The sequence below is a fragment of the Cydia fagiglandana genome, chromosome 6 (assembly GCF_963556715.1).
Source record: "Cydia fagiglandana chromosome 6, ilCydFagi1.1, whole genome shotgun sequence".
In the NCBI taxonomy this organism is placed as follows: domain Eukaryota; kingdom Metazoa; phylum Arthropoda; class Insecta; order Lepidoptera; family Tortricidae; genus Cydia; species Cydia fagiglandana.
In genome coordinates this window covers 11195178-11218806 of record NC_085937.1, presented here as the reverse complement: position 1 = coordinate 11218806, position 23629 = coordinate 11195178, and the positions used below count along the sequence as shown (strand labels likewise).

The 23629-nt window shown below is 39.8% G+C and overlaps 2 protein-coding genes across 2 annotated transcripts in view; one reads left to right on the top strand and one right to left on the bottom strand.

Moving 5' to 3' along the window:
• Positions 1–18552, top strand: part of LOC134665248 (protein phosphatase Slingshot) — a 33897-nt gene extending 15345 nt beyond the window's left edge. Inside the window, exons 4-8 of the mRNA XM_063522133.1 lie at positions 2775–2938; positions 4189–4254; positions 6286–6480; positions 7705–7974; positions 16062–18552. Coding sequence (XP_063378203.1) covers positions 2775–2938; positions 4189–4254; positions 6286–6480; positions 7705–7974; positions 16062–18042 — 2676 coding nt within the window. The 3' untranslated portion in view covers positions 18043–18552. The remainder of the gene's footprint in view (positions 1–2774; positions 2939–4188; positions 4255–6285; positions 6481–7704; positions 7975–16061) is intronic.
• A 52-nt stretch (positions 18553–18604) lies between these two features.
• On the bottom strand, positions 18605–23234 carry LOC134665251 (uncharacterized). Its single transcript, XM_063522137.1, has 6 exons — positions 23014–23234; positions 22227–22450; positions 21506–21695; positions 20537–20738; positions 19776–19973; positions 18605–18821 (listed from the first exon to the last, which is right to left on the bottom strand). Exons 1-6 carry the CDS (start codon positions 23232–23234, stop codon positions 18639–18641), a joined length of 1218 nt encoding a protein of 405 aa, XP_063378207.1. The 3' UTR covers positions 18605–18638.
• Between the last annotated feature and the right edge of the window lie 395 nt (positions 23235–23629).

The window sequence follows — 23629 nt, the reverse complement described above, 5'->3', positions numbered from 1 at the left end:
TAAACGGACTCCCAAGGTCGTCCGTTTAAAACGAATCCTCAGCCTGCAAGTAGCTACTTCCGAGCCACGACAATAATGTACTATTTATTTTTGCTTTCGTTATGTTTCTGTGTCTGTACTTCTGTATCAAAAGGAAAATTAGATATATTAAGTACGTTGTATTTTTTATGTTTAAAAGTATACACCGTGTTTTTATTGAATTCCGTTAACTTCGGGGTATGGTTGAGTACGTTTAAGAGAACTAAATGGCATAGTTAATTAAAAATATATATTGTTTTTTTTTAATAAAAAAAATTAAGTGTAAAAATTAAGTAATTAAATGTAGCATATAGCGTTGTTGTAACAGGAGCATTACATTTAACTCAACCAAAAAATTGAAATCTGTGACATATCAATGTCATTTCGAACATCGATCATCCGAGATTGTACTTAAGTTTAGTAGCAAATGTATGAACTCATTCTAAACACTAATCAATATGTAAACCGGCCCTGAAGCAAATATACATGCTTGTAGAGGCCTTATAGAAAAAAAAATTGATTATCTCCGAAATGGAGTTAATTAGAACATCGGTGTCTGAGAAAGTTTAAGCTCAGGAAATTCAGGAATGCACCCTTGAAATTATCGGAAATAAAAAAACACGGTGTATAATTAATAGTTATTTGTTTTACAAGGGGGCAAAGTTGAGAAAGTTCAGAAAACATACATGACTCAGAAAAAAATATCAGTGCTCAAGTGCTCATCACACAAACCTTCTAAAGTAGAATCCTGAGCGTGATGAAGGATTCAAGTATTAACGCCCAAGACAAAATAATTTTGATACCGTGTGTCACGCACATATAGTGACATGTGACAATACTGCTTTTCACATAAAATGAGGAAAATAAAAATTCTTAGTGTTGACAATCCGATGCTTAATCAGATTATTTAGGCTAATAATGTAAAAATAGTGTGTTAGAACAGAAAACTGTTACTTTGATCCCTCCTTGCAGGGAGGAAAAGTACCAGTTTGATCCTTCCTAACAGGGAAGAAAAAGCTCTTTTCCGAATAGGTGGTGTGAAAAAAATTTTTCACCACACAAACCCAAGAAAATATGAACTGGCACTTAATAATTTCTATCAGTTATTCACATATGAGGCAAAGTAATCAACTGCATATCTTGACTTGTTTTCTTATGTTTGCTGGTAGAATTGACTTTTAAATGATGATTTTGTATGATAAATATCTAATAACATCCATTTGGATTTGATTTCGTTTAATATTTTACGTTTAATATTTGCTACGGGTACGGGTTGGTGTGGTGAAAAATATCGTGTTTCACTCGGGGGCAAATTTTGTTTAACCCTCGTGCTTTGAAATCCTCGCAACGCTCAAGATTCCATTTTTCGAACTACTCGCTACGCTCGTGGTTCAATTTTGGGATCTTACGCTTGCTCGGGTATCGAAATCAGCACGAGCGGTTAAACAACAACTTTGCCCCCTTGTAAAACCAATAACTATTAATAATATACTTTTAAACATTAAAAATGCAACGTACTTAATATATCTAATTTTCCTGTTGATACATTTAATTAATTAATTTTTACACTAAATTATTTTTATAAAAAAAAACAAAAATTTTTTTTTTAATTAACTATGCCATTTAGTTCTCTTAACCATACCCCGAAGTTAACGGAATACAATGAAAACACGGTGTATACTTTTAAACATAAAAAATGCAACGTACTTAATATAGGTATCTAATTTTCCTTTTGAAACAGAAGTACAGACACAGAAACATAACGAAAGCAAAAACAAAAATATTTATTATTGAAAACAGGAGCGGGCCGCGGGAGCGCGGTCCCGCGGGAAGAATTTCTATCTCCATCTCGCTCACCCGCGCGCCTCTCTTACAACTCATACCGTTTAGGCGGAATGCGGAATTAAAATGTAAATAAAATCACTAATCAATGCAAAATAATTCTTTTTTTCAATAGGTACGTAATAAACAGCATTAGTACATCAATTTACATAAGAAAACAATAGCTAATACCATTTCTATCTATGAGTACTGTGTGGCGCCGCTGGGGAGTATGCTCCCCAGCGGCGCCACTTTCAATGCCGATTATTTCGTTTCCTATCACAGGTACAGCCATAAACATTATATGTACATGTAATTCATTGGTATTCATTATGGTGGCGCCGCTGCAGAGTAGCACACGAATTTTGTATAATAATCCTGCAATACCAGAGTATCTAACGTAATGTAATTTAAATGCCTACTGCAGTGACGTGTCTGCACTGAATTCTGATAAGTTTCCGTTGTGTACCACTGGGAATACGCCACCTCGATAATATATATTAGGTACGAATGGTTTAAGAATTTATACAGCAATTTATCAGTGCGGTTAAAACCTCAATTACTCATCATAGATTCATAATTAACATTTAAACGGAGGCAGCTGATTTTCGCAGAACCTAATTGAGGCGTGCCAAATAAAATGAACGGTTCCGTTTGAAGCGAACTTGCTCCTTCGTCCAGTGACCGTGTTACTGGTTACAGACACAGTACAAATAGCTCGCGTGTTTCAGACGTTAAAAGGTTAACTGTTAATAAAGAAACATTACTACGGAATTGTCAATTTGCGAGTCGGCAGACGTTTGCTCTACATATATAATGATGACGCGATGCTATAATGAGCTATAAGGTCAGGTGCATATGGTCTTGGAAGATTCTTGTGGAGATCTTGTAAACGTCTTTCGGCCAAAATAATAATGCATGTAATTTGTCGTCAGGCGGTGAAGTTGGAGTCTGCGCACGGCGGTCGCACGCGGTATCTGGTGGTGGTGTGCCACAACGACGAGGCCGCGCTGCTGGGCATCGACTGCAACGAGCGCACCACCGTCGGCCTCGTGCTGCGCGTGCTCGCCGACACATCCATCAAGCTGGACGGAGATGGGTAAGTCGACTATGTTTACACCTGGTGGTGGTATGCCACAACGACGAGGCCGCGCTGCTGGGCATCGACTGCAACGAGCGCACCACCGTCGGCTTCGTGCGGCGCGTGCTCGCCGACACATCCATCAAGCTGGACGGAGATGGGTAAGTCGACTATGTTTACACCTGGTGGTGGTGAGCCACAACAACGAGGCCGCGCTGCTGGGCATCGACTGCAACGAGCGCACCACCGTCGGCCTCGTGCTGCGCGTGCTCGCCGACACCTCCATCAAGCTGGACGGAGATGGGTAAGTCGACTATGTTTACACCTGGTGGTGGTGAGCCACAACGACGAGCCCGCGCTGCAGGGCATCGACTGCAACGAGCGCACCACCGTCGGCCTCGTGCTGCGCGTGCTCGCCGACACATCCATCAAGCTGGACGGAGATGGGTAAGTCGACTATGTTCATCCTGTTGGTGGTATGACATAGCAACGAGATCGTACTGACCGCTGGGGCAGAAGGATTCTTAGCAGGCGCCAGTGTACCGAATGATCCAAACAGAAAAGGCCCGCAACAAGGTGTAGTGATGATCAGGCCAAAATCATCCGATGGTTGGATGAAGCAGCACCACCACTGGTACCACCGTCGTTGTGGAAGGTAGATCTCCTGGAGTTAGCGGGTTTCGTCTGATATCATGAAGAAATCTCGAAATTTAGCAATCTATTCCAACACCAAGTTGGTAGTTAAAAGCATAAATAGTTTTACTATCGAGTCAGTGGTGAGCACATGTTGTTTCTATATTAGAATATTACTATAAGGAAAATAATTAATTAATAATTATCCGTGATCGTAATTTGTATTTGCAATAACTAACTGAGAGCTACGTTAGTTGCTCGTCTTCCTAGATAATAAATACAGTAATATAGTGACTTTGTTTAATTACGTCGATATGGCTCCGATAGTATCGTAATTGGCCTAGTAACTATAAAAGTTGAACACATTTGAATTGACATGTTATTTGACCCATCTTGACTTATTAATATTGGTCGTAAATAATATTCTGTCACATTCAATTGAGCCAGACAAATCACTAAAACATTTGTTATTGTCGCAGCTGCATTTTCCTTTGAAACTAAAAATGGTTAGCGACTCAAGCGATTCCGAAAAAGACCCACAGTGCCATATTTGTCGAACAGTGGGCATTTTAACTTGAAGCTTACTGCGTTTTAAGTGTTAGGACAATAACTAATTAAGCATTCATTGTCCGCAGGGGTTTCAGCGTGTGCGTGTGTAATCAACAGCACATATTCAAGCCGGTGTCTGTGCAGGCCATGTGGTGAGTACGGCCGTAGATTATGATTAACTTCGTATATAATATAAATAATACTAATATAACGTGACGCGTGGACACTGTCAATGTTGACCTCATTAGATGAGAAAATAATAAACGTGCTATTTAACAATACTGTTGCTTGATAATTAGATAGTGCTATGTATTTATCTATTAAAGTCACGTTTTAATGCAATTTATTACATGTAATATTAATTATATGAGGGTTCCGTTTTTTCCTTTTGAAGTACGGGTAAAAAAAGTTAAATTTGTACGGAATCCTCGGTGGGCGAGTTCGACTCGCACTTGGCCGGTTTTTTTAAGTCTTATTTAACTTAAATATAGATAAATCGTTAAATGATTCCTCCTATATTTTCTGTTACCGACTTCATTATGTTAAATTAATAGTATAGAAGTAAGAAGAGTTGATTTAAATTATCATTAGTCGATTTGACACATGCTTAATGCGATGACTATTGAACAACTGAGAAAATGTAAAACCCTCTTTAAAAAGAAAACTATCGTAAGTAAAGTATTTTCACTCACCGGTTAAAGTGGTTAAGCTTACAACTAGTTAAAGTTAGTAAAGTGACTGCAGATATTACACTGATGTTCAACATGTTCTTGGCAGATTTTGATATTCTTGCATTGATTATACGACTGTTGCTGATGGCATCTACCAGAATAGCTTTCTATTATTATAAATCTTATTAATAGCTACGTTATTCGTTTTGGCAATTTGAATGCCAGAAACCGTCTTAGCCACTAGCCAGATATGTAGATCAGAAGTCGTTGGCTTTAGTCATACGAAACAAAATTAAAAAGTAACCTACCTATGTACGTCTTGAATTATATTAGCTGAAGTCACTTTAAACAAAAATAAAGTTCTCTTCCATTTGGGGATACGCTACGATAACATACTCGTACATTACATACACGTACTTAAGTTAAATAAATATAAGAGCATTCCTGATAAGTAATCCTATGTGGGATTTCAGGGTTTGTCCAGTGGCTAAAGACACCCTATATAAAAACTAATGAGACAATCTAAGGCAAATCGAATCTTTTAGCATCAGACCTGTAATTATTTCTCAGCGATTTAATTCCTCAAGTTGCAACAAAGAGTTGGCGAGCCTGTAAAATTTTTGTACGTTGTGAATGACTCGGAACGGTTAACGCGCGCCAACAACCGCTGAACACCTACAGTTTTCAGTGCGTACGTCAGAGATTCACGTAGCGTAGTTCCGAAAGAGATCATCAGTCATCACTCTCTTGCAATACCTTGGCACGGTTTATGCACTGATAATGATTCATCCATCTATCCATCCAAGTCGATATTTTTATTGCTAAAGGTTGAGACCTTCTTGAATCGTTTTGGTGACTTCTGTGGCCCGTTGTTTCTGTTCTATCGCCGCTGTTTAGTGGCCGTAACTGTAATACCTGTCACACCAGTTACCTGATATGTCCACCGGCTACGGACACTTAGAAGCTGAACGCGCTAATAAAGTGTGCAGAGTAAGTTGTACGATAGGTACTTACTGACATTGCAAAATTCGCTGTCGACCACATAATTTAAATATGTATTTTTATGTTTGTACCAGTGTCTTAGGATTCTTAGGGTAAAGTAGAAAAATTGGTCATAAAGGTCTGCATTTCTATATAAGGATGAATGTAAAACTTCGTATCTACATATATATATCGTAGATTATTGTGACACCTATAATAATAGAGTTATTCAAATTCCGATTTCCCGGCTATAGCTCTGACTAAAACGTAGTGATTTAATTCTCTTTGGCCACGTCACGGCGCATGGCTAGACCACGCGCTTGGTTTAAATTTGCGTCGTATTGAAATACGGAGAAACTCTTACAGCAGCACACGCGTGAGGGTACGAAATTAACAATGTTTTATGAAATGGGAAGTTTCATGTTCCATAGTTTCACTTTGATCAGTCTGCTAACTGTGGTTGGCTCAACCGGTCCTTTACAATGCCATATTCCCGTTGAGACATTCCTAATGTAAATTGTTCTCTTGCAGGTCAGCGCTGCAGACGCTGCACCGCGCCAGCGGGCGAGCGCGGGCGCTCAACCACTTCGCGGGCGGCGCCTCGCACGCCTGGTGCGCGCACTATGAGGCCCGCGTGGACTCGGACCGATCCTGCCTCAACGAGTGGCATGCCATGGACTGCATCGAGTCCCGCCGACCACCTTCGCCAGATTCGCTGCGGCTTAAGTGAGTTTGAAAACCTTTGGTGTGTGGTACAACTAATATGCATGTAGTAAATTGTTGGAATGAGTCGATCGAGGTGCGCGCATAGACCTTTGTCTATGAGCACTCTGACCAAATTAATGGCACGTCAAGGACTAAATCTAGTCCCATCACTCCCTTAGTCAGAATTGAATACTGTGGAATACCGAAATTATTGCCGCTAAGTTCGCTGTTGCACATATGATTTATTACTACACGTGCCCAACTCATTTCTATTGACATTGTATAGCATAGTTGTATTCGAAATCGATAAACATAGTTGAAGCGTTATATAAGGATTATTCAAAGTAAACGCTTCCTGTGTGTTGCGTGTTTTGTAGTAAACCTGCATGTAATAGATCATCGCGCATGCAAGCGCCTAGACCTCATTTCTCGGCCTCGAATCTGATCGGACGTCGGCCAAAGTGATCATTAAACATGTGTGCATTTACCGACAATTATTATTTTAGATGATTGAAACAATTGTGATTTTGTTCGCTAATGCGCGCATGGTTATTTTATACATTTTTATGCATTCAATTAGGAGATTTAGGATATACATAATCTGACGGATGATCCTCAACAAAATTTAAATCCTTACGTATGAAATACGTACGGATTATATGAAGTTGCTTTGCCGACAAAAAAAAGTTGTTATTAGTATTCTATGAAAAACTTAAGGTAAACTTCGTAATACTCTATTTAACATCGTGTTTTCAACTTTTCACCTCTATTTTACTATTTTATGCATTAACCTCTAGCTGCCCAGGGGCCTATAAAAATCTTGCGTTTGTTTTGGTATGTTTTGATTTGTTGGCGGCTAGAGCCTAAGACAGGATATATCCAATTTGATTTATTACTTTTTAGCTGAAAATGTAAAAGTATAGTAGCGAATAACTCATACATTATAAAATCTAAGTTACGGTCTATGTATGTAAATCCTTTCCTGTAAAGTCTAACCTCCTTATTCATAAAACTTAGCGACATCTTACCAACCTCTGCTAAATTTTGCCTCTTTCAAACAAACGAAATGGTCAAATAGACGTATAGAGACAAACAATTATCATCGGTAAAGTTACAACTATAAAGTTAGTGTTCAGTGGAACTATTTTGTAATATAATATGCAATATTGTACCTGCTATTGTAACCTGAATTACTATATACGCAATAAATAAATACAAATACAAAAATCGGTTTGATTTCCACAGGCCACGCGAACGCGACGAAACGGAACGCGTGATCCGATGCACCCTCAAAGAAATAATGATGAGCGTGGATCTAGACGAAGTGACGAGCAAATCCATCCGCGTCCGGCTCGAGGACGAGCTCGACATGGACCTGGCCGAGTACAAGTCGTTCATCGACCACGAGATGCTGACGATCCTGGGCCAGATGGACGCGCCCACCGAGATCTTCGACCACGTCTACCTCGGCTCCGAGTGGAACGCGAGCAACTTGGAGGAATTGCAGAGAAACGGGTATGGTTCCGTTTTATTCCATTACCTTTACACCATAATGAAACAATTATCTAATCAGTGGACAGGTTAACAGGAGATAGGTTAACATATTAAGGTGGTTCTCCTTGCTCGATTTTCATACAACTTTCTTGGCACCCTAGCTCCTATTATATAGGGTTTCTTCACTTGTATATGTAATGTTTGGGTAGTATATATATTTCTGTCTTCGCTTAACGTAAAAAAATACTAGATTTTGATTAAAATTATTAAGAAAAAAGCCTTTGAATATTGGTAAAATTTTGCCTCATTGCTTGTTTGTGTGAGTGATGCTTATAGTATCGGTGTAATTCTAACATGGCGACTTCATTTGACAAGTAATCATTTTTAATTTGTCAAAGGTGTAACAGATGGCACTTTAAAACCGCAACACAGATTACCTGTGTATTTTGTTTTATTTTCACTCAATAGAGGGAGGTATATTTAATGCACAAAGCATGTTACGAGTATACCTACTCATTTAAGAATCTCCTTTCTGATATAATTTCATTCCCAGATTTAATATAACTTAATAAATATTATGATTATTACACAATAAAATACATTTATATATTTATAGAAAGGTCAGTCCAAACAATCATTCGCGTTACGGTCGTCCACCGAAAACCCTTGTGAATTCTGCTTTCGTTTCGGTAAATGTTCTCTGGAAAAGCCTATATTTATTGTAACTAACTAACTAACTAACTATTTTGGCTCAGCGATCCAAAGAGAATCTTGGCCTCCGAAACGAGAGCGTGCCACCTGTCCCGATCCTGCGCAACTTCCTGCCAGTTACTGACGCGAAGCTGAAGCAGATCCGCCGCCACACTGTCTTCCCAGCGATACCTGGGCCGACCCACTGGACGGCTACCAGTCGGTCGTCCCAAGAACGCCTTCTTGACAGCCCGATCCTCTCCCATTCTGAGTAGGTGACCGAACCAGCGAAGTCTGTGCGCTTTCGTTTCGCCGATGATATTGGGTTCGGCCACTAACTCCTCGATCTCGGCATTTTTCCGGATCCTCCAGGTGCCGTCATCTCTCTGAATAGGTCCCAGGATCTTGCGAGAAACTTTTCTCTCTGCTACCAGGAGCTGACCTTCTTCTTCTAGTGTTAGGGACCAGGCCTCAAATTAAAAACCTAACAAAACCTAACAAAACCTAAGGTCAAATTTATTGTAACAATGATTTTTAAACTAAAATACCTAGCTATATTTTTCTCATAAATATATAGGTATGTGGAGAAAAATGTCATCTTCTTGTAAATAAACAAGATTCTATAATATCTTCTGCTTGTGCATAACAATAACATTAGTAGATGATATTTTTAGGGTTCCGTACCCAAAGGGTAAAACGGGACCCTATTACTAAGACTTCGCTGTCCGTCCGTCTGTCCGTCTGTCTGTCACCAGGCTGTATCTCACGAACCGTGATAGCTAGACAGTTGAAATTTTCACAGATGATGTATTTCTGTTGCCGCTATAACAACAAATACTAAAAACAGAATAAAATAAAGATTTAAATGGGGCTCCCATACAACAAACGTGATTTTTGACCAAAGTTAAGCAACGTCGGGAGTGGTCAGTACTTGGATGGGTGACCGTGTTTTTTTTGCTTTTTTTTTGTTTTTTTTTTTGCATTATGGTACGGAACCCTTCGTGCGCGAGTCCGACTCGCACTTGCCTGGTTTTTTTTTCAAAAATGCTGCCTTTCACCCGAGTTAAAACACTCTACTTTTCATTTCCCATACGAGGAAAGTAAAATGCATGTGTTTTTAAATACATTTTTATAGTAGGTATTTTTGAGAGTAGGTATTTTCAATTAACAATTTGGCCAAAAGTAATTTATGCAATGGGGAGTCAAATATCAGAATGGAAATTGTATAACAAATCCATTTATACCCAAATTTCAATTGCTTATTGTAAAAAGAATAATAAAATCGTACTTGGAATTGGAACCTAAACTGCTCTAGTGCAGAAACGTATCATTTCCTGCACACCTTTTACAACAACAATGACCCTCTTTCATATATTCGGTCAAATTGTGCTTTTTGAAAAACTAATTATAGCCAGCCTTTTATGAATGTAGTATGATACCTTAGGGTATGGTGCTTTACGCACACTAGCGTCCCTTCCCCTCCCCCTGACGCAACCCACCCTTTTTGCATGAAATATGTCCCGGTTCACAGTTTTTACATTTTTTGAGGAAAGTATACATTTTAGGAAAAAAGTGTCAATGAAAGAAATAATCCTTAATAAATTCTTAATAAAAAAGGTCATATTAATTTTTTTTTATATGATGCACCTAATTCATGTATTAGCTTGTCAAAATTCGAAATAACATAGTTTTTACTTAGGGTTCGAAACTCATTTATTATACACGGTGTAACATGAGGAAACCGAATAATTTTAACAGCGTATTCCTGATCAGAGCTCGGCAGGGGTGAGCCATTTTGACGTCACTTATGTCAAGTGTAGATATTAATATAGATACACCTTAGAAAGAAATATTAAATTAAAACTTCTTCTTCTAAGAAGAAGAAGAAGAAAATAAAACTTTATTAATTATAATTAAACTAAAATAACAATGCCTTATGTACAAACAAACTTTAATAGTAGCATATGGATGGATATAAATATAATTTGAAGAGGTTTACTAAAAAAACTTTCTATAAAATTCATTTGATTTAATGGCGATGTAAAGATCGTAGCGGAAAGGCAGCCTAAATAAAATAATTTCTTTAGTTATTAAATTACACCACATATACCATCGAATGACACGGCATGTCCATGTTGTGCAAACTCTGAAAACAGCTCACCCCCGCCGAGCTCTGTTCCTGATCACATTTAGAGACAAAAATGTCCTATAAACTTTTTTGAAATTCGCCTAGTTTCAGAGTTAATACCAATAAAAAAAAACAAGTTTCTATTGTTACATAGTTCAAAACGCCTTTTTGATGGCGATGTTGCTACTATGGGATTTAGTCTAAATATCCTTATTGATATGTCAAAAAGTGACAAGTAACACTTTGCAAAAACTAAGTTTTACGAAAAAAAAAACCATTTTAAGTGACAAGTTTACCAATAGCATTTAATTTTTATATACAAATTCATTCATAAAATTAAAAAAAACCAAACAAAATTTTTTTTTTGGCGAAATTGACCTAAACACTTATTACATCTTTTCCTTTTTTTTGACCTCATGTATACATTTTAGGATAAAAATGTCAATGAAAGAAATAGTTCCTTATTAAATTCTTAGTTAAAAAGGTTATATTCATTTTATAACACTTATTATACAAGGTGTCCTCAAGAAATGCGAAAGATTTTATTTCTGAGGTCAAATTAAAAGAAGGAAAAAATGTTTGTATGAGTTTAGGTCAATTTCGCCGAAAACAATTGTTTTTATTGTTTTTAGGGTTCCGTACCTCAAAAGGAAAAAACGGAACCCTTATAGGATCACTCGTGCGTCTGTCTGTCTGTCCGTCTGTCACAGCCGATTTTCTCCGGAACTACTGGACCAATCAAGTTGAAATCTGGTACACATATGTAAGTTTGTAAACAAATGAATTTTAAACATGGGGGCCACTTTTGGGGGGTAAATGAAAAAATTAAAATATAAAAATTTTCAAACTATATTATGTTACATATCAAATGAAAGAGCTTATTGTAAGGATCTCAAATATATATTTTTTATAATTGTCGAATAAACAGTTTAGAAGTTATTCAAGAAAATGGGCAAAAAATGACTATTCCGCCCTCCCCCTTTATCTCCGAAACTACTAGGTTTAAAATTTTGAAAAAATACATAAAATAGGTCTATACCTATAGATGACAGGAAAACCTATTAGAAATGTACAGTCAAGCGTGAGTCGGACTTAATTACAGTTTTTGATCCGACTCCTACGGATTTTTTAAAGATTTCACTCACGTTTCGCATAAATAATGTTTAGTTTTAAGTTTATAAAATACATATGTATGTTAGTCTGTAAGGTATTTGTAATATGGGCCTTGTTCCCTGAATTAAATATCTAAATAAATAAAATAAAAATTACATTGTTAAAAATTGTGTAATATACGGAATCCTTGGAACGCGAGTCCGACTCGCACTTGGCCGCTTTTTTTTTTAATTTTTTTAATATATATGTATGTACATAAAAAGTAAATGTTATTGGTAAACTTGTCAGTTAACATGGATTTTTACTTTTTTTTCGTAAAACATAGTTTTTGCAACGTGTTACTTAATTGTCACTTTTTGACATATCAATAAGGATATTTAGACTAAATCCCATAGTAACAACATCGCCATCAAAAAGGCGTTTTGAACTATGTAACAATAAAAACTTGTTTTATTTTTTTAAATTGGTATTAACTCTGAAACTAGCCGCATTTCAAAAAAGTTTATAGGACATTTTTGTCTCTAAATATGATCAGGAATACGCTGTCAAAATTATTCGGTTTCCTCGTGTTACACCGTGTATAATAAATGAGTTTCGAATCCTAAGTAAAAACTATGTTATTTTGAATTTTAACAAGCTAATACATGAATGTGCATCATGTAAAAAAATCAATATGACCTTTTTTATTAAGAATTTATTAAGGATTATTTCTTTCATTGACACTTTTTTCCTAAAATATATTCTTTCCTCAAAAAATGTAAAAAACTGTGAACCGGGACATATTTCATGCAAAAAGGGGGGGTTGCGTCAGGGGGAGGGGAAGGGACGCTAGTGTGCGTAAAGCACCATACCCTATGGTATCATACTACATTCATAAAAGGCTGGCTATAATTAGTTTGTCTTCCCCATACATTAGAACACAATTTAACCGAATCAATAGCATGAGAAATGAAACGGATATTTCTTGTTTTCTTTGCATTAGCATTTTTCTCTCGATAATTTAATCAATTTGCAACATAAGTAGAAGAATCCTCATATATCCATAAATATCAAAATATAAAAGGACATACATTTTCAGAAGAATTCCCCGTGCGACGTTGCCATATGGTTAAAAGTACAACATGCTCGCATCGTTTGGATGTCAATAACTTCAATAAGTCGACAATGAAAAATTATATTTCAAATCAATTCAAACTTGATATTTTTGACAGTAATGGGTTACTTAAATAAGAAGGCATTTTTCGCCCGGGTCTAATATGGTCAAATGGTCTAGTGGCTTTTAGCTACTGAGTATAAGTCTAACAAGTTGAACAGCATGACAGGGTTCAAACCACGAACAAAGACTCATTTCTTTTTGTATTTATTTATTTATTTTGTTTCATCTTTTTGGTAATTTTATATGCCTTATTTTAAAAGTTATTTTAATACTGGAGTCAGTTATGTAACGCTGCCATACATGACCCAAAAATGTTTTATTAAGCTATGAGCTTCATCACATCTGATATTTGAGTAATTCTAAGCATTTCTAGCCTGAAGTGGGGGGAGGGTGGGGTACAAAGACGGCCGCCACCCGTCATCTTTAAAAAAAATCTACTCTGATCCTGGTGGGTACTAGGGCAAGTTTGGTATCATTTTCGTACAAACCAAAGACGTAGAATTCATTGCTGATATTTGTTTTTTTCAATTTCATAGTAATTTTACAAGAAAAACGTAAAAAGGTGAAAAATTTGGTTGGAGATTTTTGCTACGAGGAGCCGAAACTACAAAAGATAGAAAGTTGAAATTTGCACACTAGATTACATTTATAAAGTGTACCAGAGATAAGAAGCAATTTTGAGAAATTCAACCCCTAAGGGGGTTAAAAAGGGGATGAAAGTTTGTATGGGGTTCAAGTTTTATTTTAAGCTAGGAATTTGAAACTTCGTAAAACGATATATTATTAAAATACAAGAAAACTAATTTCAGCGTTTTTGAAAATTCATCCCCTAAGGTGGTGAAAAAGGAGTTGAAAGTTTGTATGGATATCAAAAAAAATTTCGAACGCGAGACTTGAATCTTTGTATTTGGGGATATTATTAAAAGACAGGAAAAGTAATTTCAGCGTTTTGTAAAATTCATCCCCTAACAGGGTTAAAAAGGGGTTGAAAATTTGAATCCATTACAAATCCGAGTAGACACACATTTCTTATTGCCTCCCAGGCTTGAAATGCTTAGAATTACTCAAGGAACATATGTGATGAAGCTCATAGCTTAATAAAAAATTTTTGGGTCAACTTTATAACTGCTTCCGCTATAAGTAAATGTGTTGTATTTGATTATTTCATGTAGGTATATCATTTCAATAAAATTTTGGAAACTTTTATTTTATACCAGGTCAAGCAAATCTTGTCAGTAAAAAAACCGGGCAAGTGCGAGTCGGACTCGCGCACGAAGGGTTCCGTACCATAATGCAAAAAAAAAGGTCACCCATCCAAGTACTGACCACTCCCGTTGCTTAACTTTGGTCAAAAATCACGTTTGTTGTATGGGAGCCCCATTTAAATCTTTATTTTATTCTGTTTTTAGTATTTGTTGTTATAGCGGCAACAGAAATACATCATCTGTGAAAATTTCAACTGTCTAGCTATCACGGTTCGTGAGATACAGCCTGGTGACAGACGGACGGACGGACGGACGGACGGACAGCGAAGTCTTAGTAATAGGGTCCCGTTTTACCCTTTGGGTACGGAACCCTAAAAAGGCGCGAAATCCAAATGTTCTATGAAAGATATCCCTTCGCGCCTACATTTTTCAAATTTGCCGCCTTTTTCTACTGACAAGATCTGCTTGACCAGCTATACTTCGTCGATAGTTGACTTCTTATGTACCTATTCTGCGATCCTAATTAGCCGCATGCATGACTTTTTTTTAATTATTTTAATCATTATTTATATCCTTTGAAAACCGGAAAATAAAAATACTTTTATAAATCTTCCCATAATATTATTAAAAAATAATTAAAATACTGAAAATATTTTACTCACGTAAGTTTAGTTTCGAAGAATAACATACGCTTAAAATAATTCAAAAGAGAATGCTAAAATTATAAAATAAAAAAAAACTGGCATTGTCGGGGTTTGAACCATGTATCTTAGCTACAATCTGATTTTTTTCAAAATAGAGGCTACGGGTGCCACGAGCACATGACAGTTGATGGTCGAAAACATTAGTTGCTTCTGAATGCCTTGTAATTCTTAATCGTTGCTCAAACAAGAATTTATTATTTAATTTCCAATCTTTTTCAACAATAAACATTTCATCCGCTGCGCCCTCTAGGTTACTTTACTGTAACATTACGAATCTGCTGACATTTGACACTGACTTTAAGGTGACTTTAAGTACGTAAGTGTGCGTGAATGCAAGAAATTGCAATATTTTGCAGTTGGATTCCGGTAATAACGAAATGAGACAATGTTGAGTTGAACATGTCTCGATTTGGATGTAGTATTTTTTATAGTTTTCGCACATATCAACACATCTTATGAAACTTTGTATTTTGGGAGAAATAGTGAAAATCCACAATTCGTGCACAGTGACGCCATCTTTTGGCTGATAATCGGCATCCCATCCCTAGACATCCACCTTAATATAAATGTTTTTGTTACATTTGGCAACAAAATAACATATTATAAAGAATAGCTTTGAAACCCATGTCAGCTTTTATAAAAAGGAAAACTTTAATAAGTAGGTCATTAATAGGTAATTTGCAGTATTATGCTTATGAATCTGCTATTGTAGCCATGTTTTTAGGGTTCCGTACCCAAAGGGTAAAACGGGACCCTATTACTAAGACTTCGCTGTCCGTCCGTCCGTCTGTCACCAGGCTGTATCTCACGAACCGTGATAGCTAGACAGTTGAAATTTTCACAGATGATGTATTTCTGTTGCCGCTATAACAACAAATACTAAAAACAGAATAACATAAAGATTTAAATGGGGCTCCCATACAACAAACGTGATTTTTGACCAAAGTTAAGCAACGTCGGGAGGGGTCAGTACTTGGATGGGTGACCGTTTTTTTTTTGCTTTTTTTTTGTTTTTGTTTTTTTTTTTCATTATGGTACGGAACCCTTCGTGCGCGAGTCCGACTCGCACTTGCCCGGTTTTTTATTAAAATGTCGTTTTCTTCTCATTTCAGAGTAAGACACATATTGAATGTGACTCGAGAGATAGATAATTTTTTCCCTGGTGTGTTCGATTACCTTAATATAAGAGTGTACGACGACGAAAAGACTGACTTACTGAAACACTGGGACAACACATTCAAATACATAAACAAAGCCAGGAACGAAGGTTCAAAAGTATTAGTCCATTGCAAAATGGGCATCAGCAGATCCGCGTCCGTGGTGATCGCGTACGCCATGAAGGCGTACAACTGGAACTTCGACAAGGCTCTCAAACACGTCAAGGCGAAGCGGGGCTGCATCAAACCTAACAACAACTTCCTCAACCAGCTGGAAACTTATCAGGGAATACTCGACGCCATGAAGAACAAGGAGAAGCTGCAAAGGTCCAAGTCGGAAACTAATCTCAAGTCGCCAAAATCTATTTCGAAGAGCGAGAACAAAGTGACGGATCCGACGCCGCTGGTGCTCGCGCTGACGGGCTCGTACTCTGGCCGACCGCGCTCGTGGTCGCCCGACACCAAGCTGGCCTCCGAGCTGCTGCCGCCCACCTCCGTTTCTCTCGAGAACCTCGCCCGAGAGACGCGCCACATGCTCATGCCCTACGGCGACGGCTCCTACAGCGTCTCGCCCAACCAGATCATCCGCCTCAAGGAGGAGGGCGCGCCCTCGGTCAAACACATCGTGCACGAGATCGAGACCGCCGCTTCCGGCGACCGGCGCGACAACAAGAGGTACCAGCGACTAAACTTCGGCACCAGCGACTCCTCCAGCAACAGATCCTCCGACGCGTCCGTCGTCGGCGGGGCCGCAACCGAGCCGCCGGCCAAACCCCCGCAGGTGTCCCCCCTGCGGAACTTAAGTCACAAATATACCCCCTCAAATCTAGACTCTGATAAAATACACACGTGGGACCCCGGGGAGCCCGCCTGGCCGAAGCCCGAGGAGAACAGAGACGATAATATAGTGAAAAGTGACAGTGGTATCATAGACGTGAAGACGAAACTGAGTGACGTTTTAGCTAATTTAGTCGACCGGAACGACTGCGACGAGAGGAGAGCCGTCGACGAGGAGGTCCCGCCGAGCCGGCAGAGCTCGTGGAGCTCGTTCGACAGCGCCGTCGTGCCCGACCTGTCGCGCCACTCGTCCTGGGGCTCGTACGACACGCGGCCGCGCGCCGACCGCGACAAGCGGCCCAAGGACGAGCGCCCCGCCGAGCCCGCGGCCGCGCCCGCCGCCAAGCCCGACCTCGGCAGCATCCGCGAGCACATCGAGCCGCGCCGCCGCGCCGACGTCTCCGACAACGAACGCAAGTTCAACGAAACCTGTGCCATACTGAAGGAGTTCGTGACGGCGGCGGCGCGCATGGAGCGCGCCCGGGCGCGCGGCGCGTCCACGTGGAGCGGGCGCCTGGCCGCCTCCGCGCCCGCCGACACGTGGCTGCGCGCGCGCCCGCGCCGCCGCCGCCTGGCCGCCGCCTCCACCGGCGACCTGCCGCGCGCCGCCGCCGCCCCGCCGCAGCCCGCGGGCCTCGTCAGCAACCTCAAGAAGGAGTTCGAGGCGCGCTCCAGGTCGCGCACGCGCGACGGCCGCGAGCGCGTGCCGAGCTCGCCGCCGGCCGGCGAGGACGTGTCGGTGCGCGTGCTGGTGGACCGCTGGGACCAGCCGAGCCGGGCGCGCTGCGAGTCGGCGTCGGAGCCGCAGCGGCCGCGGGAGGCGCGCAAGGCGGAGGCGGAGCGGCGGCCGCCGGCGCTGCGCAACTCGTTCTGCGGCGCGCTGCGCGGCTCGAGCGCGGGCGCGGAGCGGCCGCCGATCGCGCCCACGGTGGTCTCGATCCCGCCGCTCGACTACTCCAATGTGGTGGTATCAACTGTGATGTCGAAAGCTCAAAACAAAAAACAATTGCAACACGGGAAGACCCACCCGTTGACGAGGCTCAACTTGAATCGGTCGAATAACAATAGATGTTCAAATCCTGTATATAATACTATGTAGAAGTATTTATGTTTTTTTTTTATTTATTATGAATGTAGACCGGTGATTTGGGTGCGCGAATGGTCCGACGGAATTCATTTTAATGATGTCGTAAGAAATTTGTCTACAAATTGATTCAATGTATATTTATTATAGCATGTTTTAGGCCGCTTGTATTTGTAATGTTTACAATGTACGCTACAGGAAATGACCAAGTGTTTAGACATCCGTTTAACGTTAAGATAATAAGGTAAACCGCCGAACGGCCCGTTTTAGAGGCACAACATTAAACATTTACGCTTTGCGCTTCGGCGGCCGCCGGACCATTGGTGCGCCGGCGCGACCGATCTAGTCGTATATTATGAATTCTTGCCAAACTCGATATTTTATCTTTGTAGAGTTTTATATACTGTTTACAAAATGAAATCACAGTGTATTTGTCTATCACGTAAAATTGTATTAAGCGGCTGTTTGTGCGTAGAAAAATATTAAAAGAGAGAATAAATTCAATACAACTGATGTACAACTTTCCGGAGAAGTTTCTGTTAATCACACCCTTTATTAGAGTATATGGTAAAAAATAAAATAAATGCATAACAATGTGGCTGCTCGAATAATCAGGATTGGCCGAAGTCTACAATCTGCAGTCTTTTCGCGCTAACGTAGGCGACACGCGGTATGCTGCCAATTTCACTGATTTTTTTCCATCCACCTCCAGTATCAAGAGTAATTTTCCTTCGTACTCTTCCAAAATCAAAACCGTATATACCGCCTGGGTTATTACGTATAGAACACTCCGTCTGTAACAAAATGTATAAAATGTCTTGCTTAGTGTGTGATGATCATCTGTTAATCGGAAACTAGACATAAGGCCAAAAGCAAGAGGTAGTATCATATTTAATATTTTTCACCACACCAGTACGGATATGATGGTCGTTCTAGTCTACTATGTGACAGCGTACTTACTTGGGGAGTTGCTGTGACGTCATAATATCGACAGTACAAAGTTTTTTACTTTTTTCTTTTAAACATACCATGTGGCGTCTAAGATATAAATGATATAATGTTAAAAAATAATTAAAAGAGTACTATTTTTTTTTGTTATTGGAAACATATTTTAACCCGACTGCATCAGAAGGTGGGTAATGTTTCTCGAGCACAACTTTCACGCTTCTCATCTCATATTTGTGTTCAGGGCATTTACAGTATTTACACTGAATGCATCGATATCATATTTACCCATATCTGAGATGACACGAGCGAAAAGTAACTTCAAACCCGTTCGGCCGACCTACTATTGGCAGGCGTGGCAAGTACATCCGTCCCACACCAAATTTTGGTGGCTAGCCATAAGCTGCGCGTGGCGCTGTCGCCAGCTAGCGGTCACGCCTGTCCTAATCGTAACAGACGCATTTTGTTAGAGTGAATTATCTGTACCCAGTACTACTGTTATTTAATCTGTGCTATTGGTGTGGTGAAAAATTATGTGTTTCACTCTGGAGCAGTTTGTTTAACCCTCGCAACGCTCAAGATTCCACTTTTCGATGCTTGTTCGGATATCAATATTAGCACGAGTAGTTAAACTACAACTTTGCCCCTACACGATAACTATTGAGTCTTTCAAAAGGGCCGCTACCGGCAGTTACAAATTTAAATAAAGGTTTAGGTATGTTTTAGGCAACGAACGCTTTTAATACAGTTGCATTGTTTCAAGTTCAGTTAATATTTTCAACTATTTATTATATGAAACTTACTATTTTAAGATTGATATCAACGACACGCAGCATATTGATTTCAGTTCCACCACAAACTATGAGACTCGTTTTTGGCACCAATCTTCCGCAATAAAGTTTCGATTGATAAGTATCCGGGACAATAGTTTCTATCACTTTGCAGGAGCCGTAATCCCATAACTGAATAGTGTTCGTCTCTTGCCATGAACAGGTAAGGATCTAAAAAAACACGTTACAACCTGGAGTTCAGGGGCCACTTTTCGACGCCGTGTCAAACACAAAAGCAGGTCCCCGGACGCGTCACCGAAGCGTCAAAACTGAAATTGAACTTTATGCATATATACGTAGGTCTATGTTGCTCTGTGGTCTGTGACCGATTAATCAATCTTTGGCGTTGAACCTGCGGTGCGGATATATCGGCCATTGGCGTCAAAAAGGTTAAAACTTGCTTGTTTACCATCTTTTTGTAAAAAAATATAGGCAAGATATATTGAATATATTTCGTACCTATAAAGCAAAAATAAATACTGTTTTTATTGCCAGGTAACGAGTTAGCGCTTGATGTGTTTAAAAAACTTACTACTTTGTAAAGGACGGATGGTAGGCTCCGTCTGCTAACTGTCCGACTTTGTCAGAACAAAAGTGTGAAAGTGTATCTTTTAATTGGGACTTGGGACCGTCACAAGTTCGGATAATTCGTTTTAATACTTAAAAAGTTCGGATAATTGGAGGGTTCGGATAAACTACGTCAGGGTTCTGATAATCGAGTTTCTTGTAGGTACCTGTTTCCCCGGCTCGTCAAAATCCAGCCCCTCCCCGCATATGTGCGCGCCCGAGAAGTGCCGCGTGGCGTACGGCACGCGGTCGTCCCAACACATGACGGTGTCGTCCCAGCCGCCCGACACCAACTCGTGATTCGACTTCGGGTTGAACGCGCAGGCGAATATCCTGCACGTGTGGCCGTCTATAACGTCTCTTGTACCGCTGTTGAAAATTTAAGATTTTATTGATTTTATGAGACCTAGGCTGACGTTCTGAGAGAACAGGCGTCACCAATCACCATCGCCCGACCTGATATGATGGAAATATTCGCTGTCAACGGGTAAGTCTCGGTAGCTCAGTTGGCAGAGTCGCGTGTTCGAGTCCCGTCCGAATCAGTGAGTTTTCCACTTTTTCTTTATTTCTAAGATGATGTACCGAGATAAGAATTATTGAACAGTTTCATTCATCTAGTGTGGCCTCCTCTACGTTGTGATACCTTTACCTAGACCCTAGACCGTCTGCTGGTCACTGCATCTGCAGTTAGGGTTGCCAGATCGGAAGGCGCTATTATCGGGAAACAATATAAATTTTTCGGGATTTGAGGACTTGAGTCGGTAAAAAAATACATTCAAATTAAAGTACTAATTGTATTAAAAACGACGATATTTTACATTTTGGCACTACGTCAGCTCGCTCGCTCGACGACAGTTCGGAACTTGAAATTATTGTTTTATAACGTGAAGCCGTTTTTCGGGACAGTTTACACTTTGTCGGGAATCGGGAACACATGCTAAAAATCGGGAGAATCCCGCCAAATCCCGACCATCTGGCAACCCTATCTGCAGTGTATTCCATGCATGTAGTGGTAGGTATAAGATCTTTTTAGGGTTCCGTATGCCAATGACATACCAAAAAGGCACAAAAGGAACCCTTAGGACTCTGTCCGTCTGTTTTTTACTGTCCTTCCGAAAGAAAATTAAGTTGGGTACCTTGAGTAAAATGCTCTTTCTTGTATCTGTGCCTCTTCATCATACATGTTGATTCTACTGTCGTCCCCGTAGGTGACGAACTTGCAAAAACGAGGGTGGTAGGTGAGACCCAGCGTCTGTCTCTTCTCCCTGATAGTGTATAGACATTGGTCGTATTTGTACAACCAGCCTTTTATACAACCATTAACATCTAAGGAACAATAATAGGTATCAATTGATTGTTTTTAGGGTTCCCTATATTAAAGTAAGTGGATTTAATAAACGGGAAGAGAATAGATGCAGCGAGAAAAAGGATATATGATAACTTTGCTGTCAATCGTTTACTTGGTGTCAATTTGAAATTAACCTTATGGGAATGATGAATAACTGGGGCCCCTTTGGCTTCCATAAAGTTTTAGTCAAAAAACTGAAACTTTTCAGAATTTTCGTAAGGTTATCTTATAGATAGGTAAGTTAGGTTTGTTTTGTGGCAATCCTGAAAAGTGACGCGTATCTGAACCAAATAAATTATGACTAACGAAAATGCGGGTAAACAATACATTATACATATATGACTTAAAACTATTTGGGAAACAATAGAGACCCGAATAACTTGACACTTCAAGCTAATAAAACGGAGCTGGAGGACCTGGCGGTAGGCCGGGAAAACGCTAGGTCGAAGAAGTACTTATAACTAATATTTCATCGCCTATCTTGCTGTAAGTATGGTTAATATTCTTACATGTAGATACGAATGTATTAGAATTGGGATGTGCATCGCTGATGGGTCTGTGCTTGATGGACGTGACAGGACCGGGGTAGGAGCGGCACTCGTCGTCCACCAGGGTATGTGTGCACGCTCCCGTGCTGCAGTCGAGCACCCGGATCGTGCCGTCCGCGAACCCCACTGCTATCTCTTTCACATCCTCTGAATACTTGCAGCACCTTATGACTTTATCTAAGTCGCTAGAATTAAAAATTTGTTGGGTTTTAGGTTAGTAAGAAATCCAGCGATTCTTGAAGGATAAGTACCTAATACTACCTACTAAAAGGCGGTAACACCATTCATCGGTTCAAATGCACACTGGTGTTTTTATTTTATTTAATTAATAGTAATGTAATGATACCTAAGTCTCCCGGGGCTAGCCTTTGAAAGGATTACAAAGGTAGTCTAGCAAGGGCGTCGTACTAGCTGATGGGCTAGGGACTGGCTAGAGGGGCAGTTCATATGGATTGTAACCAAGGGGAGGGACAGGTTCATACATTTAGAAACTTGTTCTCTATTTTGGCAGCTGCCCTCCAAGAGAACCCTCCAAGAAAATTTGTACGATATCTGTTTAGTGTACCTAATAAAGTAAAATAAAATAAATATTGTGTAAAACTCAGAATCAGAGTATGACCGTGCCCCATTTGCAGACATGCGGGACTCTCCCAAAAACCATCTTGGGGTTTTCTATCTTTTTCACGCTGTAGCCAAACTACATTATTCTCATTTAGCTGATTCCTAGGAAAAACCAAGTTTTACTTACAAGATAGCCAACACATTGACTTGCCCGCTGTAGATCTGATTTTCTTCACTAGGGAAAGAGCGGTGCTCAACGGTAGGAGTGCTAGTGTGGGCTGTTTTTACTTCCTTATTCGACGGGATAGGCTTTAAATAACCAATCATATTTACACCAGTGATTTTGCGCGACGGTATTAAACTCGTTTTAGCCATGGGCCCGGGTATTGCTTTCCTATGAGGGTCCATGAATAGGCCTACATGTGATTCATAATTGACATTGTATTTTAAGCAAAACCCTTCTTATCTAAAAGCTGCTAAAAGTATTTATTTTCGCCCTATAAAATCTAGACTGTGACATCATCTGTCTGGCATGGTCTGACAGTCGCAAAATCACGTCACTCGTTGTCTTTGCGTGAGATTAGGTAGAGGAAAAAGAGAGGAATCTCCATGAACATTTTCATTACACCATTGAAAATTAACACATTGATAATTAGAATTAGGGAGGGTACTCTCTAATTTTCATTACATCAATGCATGTAATGAAAATTAGAGATGTAACGTTATAGTTATATCTTATATGTATATAGGTACCTTTCACATTCACAACAATTTTTGTATACCGGGTGTGGCCTGTAACATGA

Coding starts and splice junctions, on each gene's coding strand:
- LOC134665251 (XM_063522137.1), bottom strand. CDS start 23,234: ATGGACCCTCATAGGAAAGCAATACCCGGGCCCATGGCTAAAACGAGT. Junction 21,696..22,226: donor TAATACATTCGTATCTACAT/GTAAGAATATTA, acceptor ATTGTTCCTTAG/ATGTTAATGGTTGTATAAAA. Junction 18,822..19,775: donor TTGATATCAATCTTAAAATA/GTAAGTTTCATA, acceptor ATTTTGTTACAG/ACGGAGTGTTCTATACGTAA.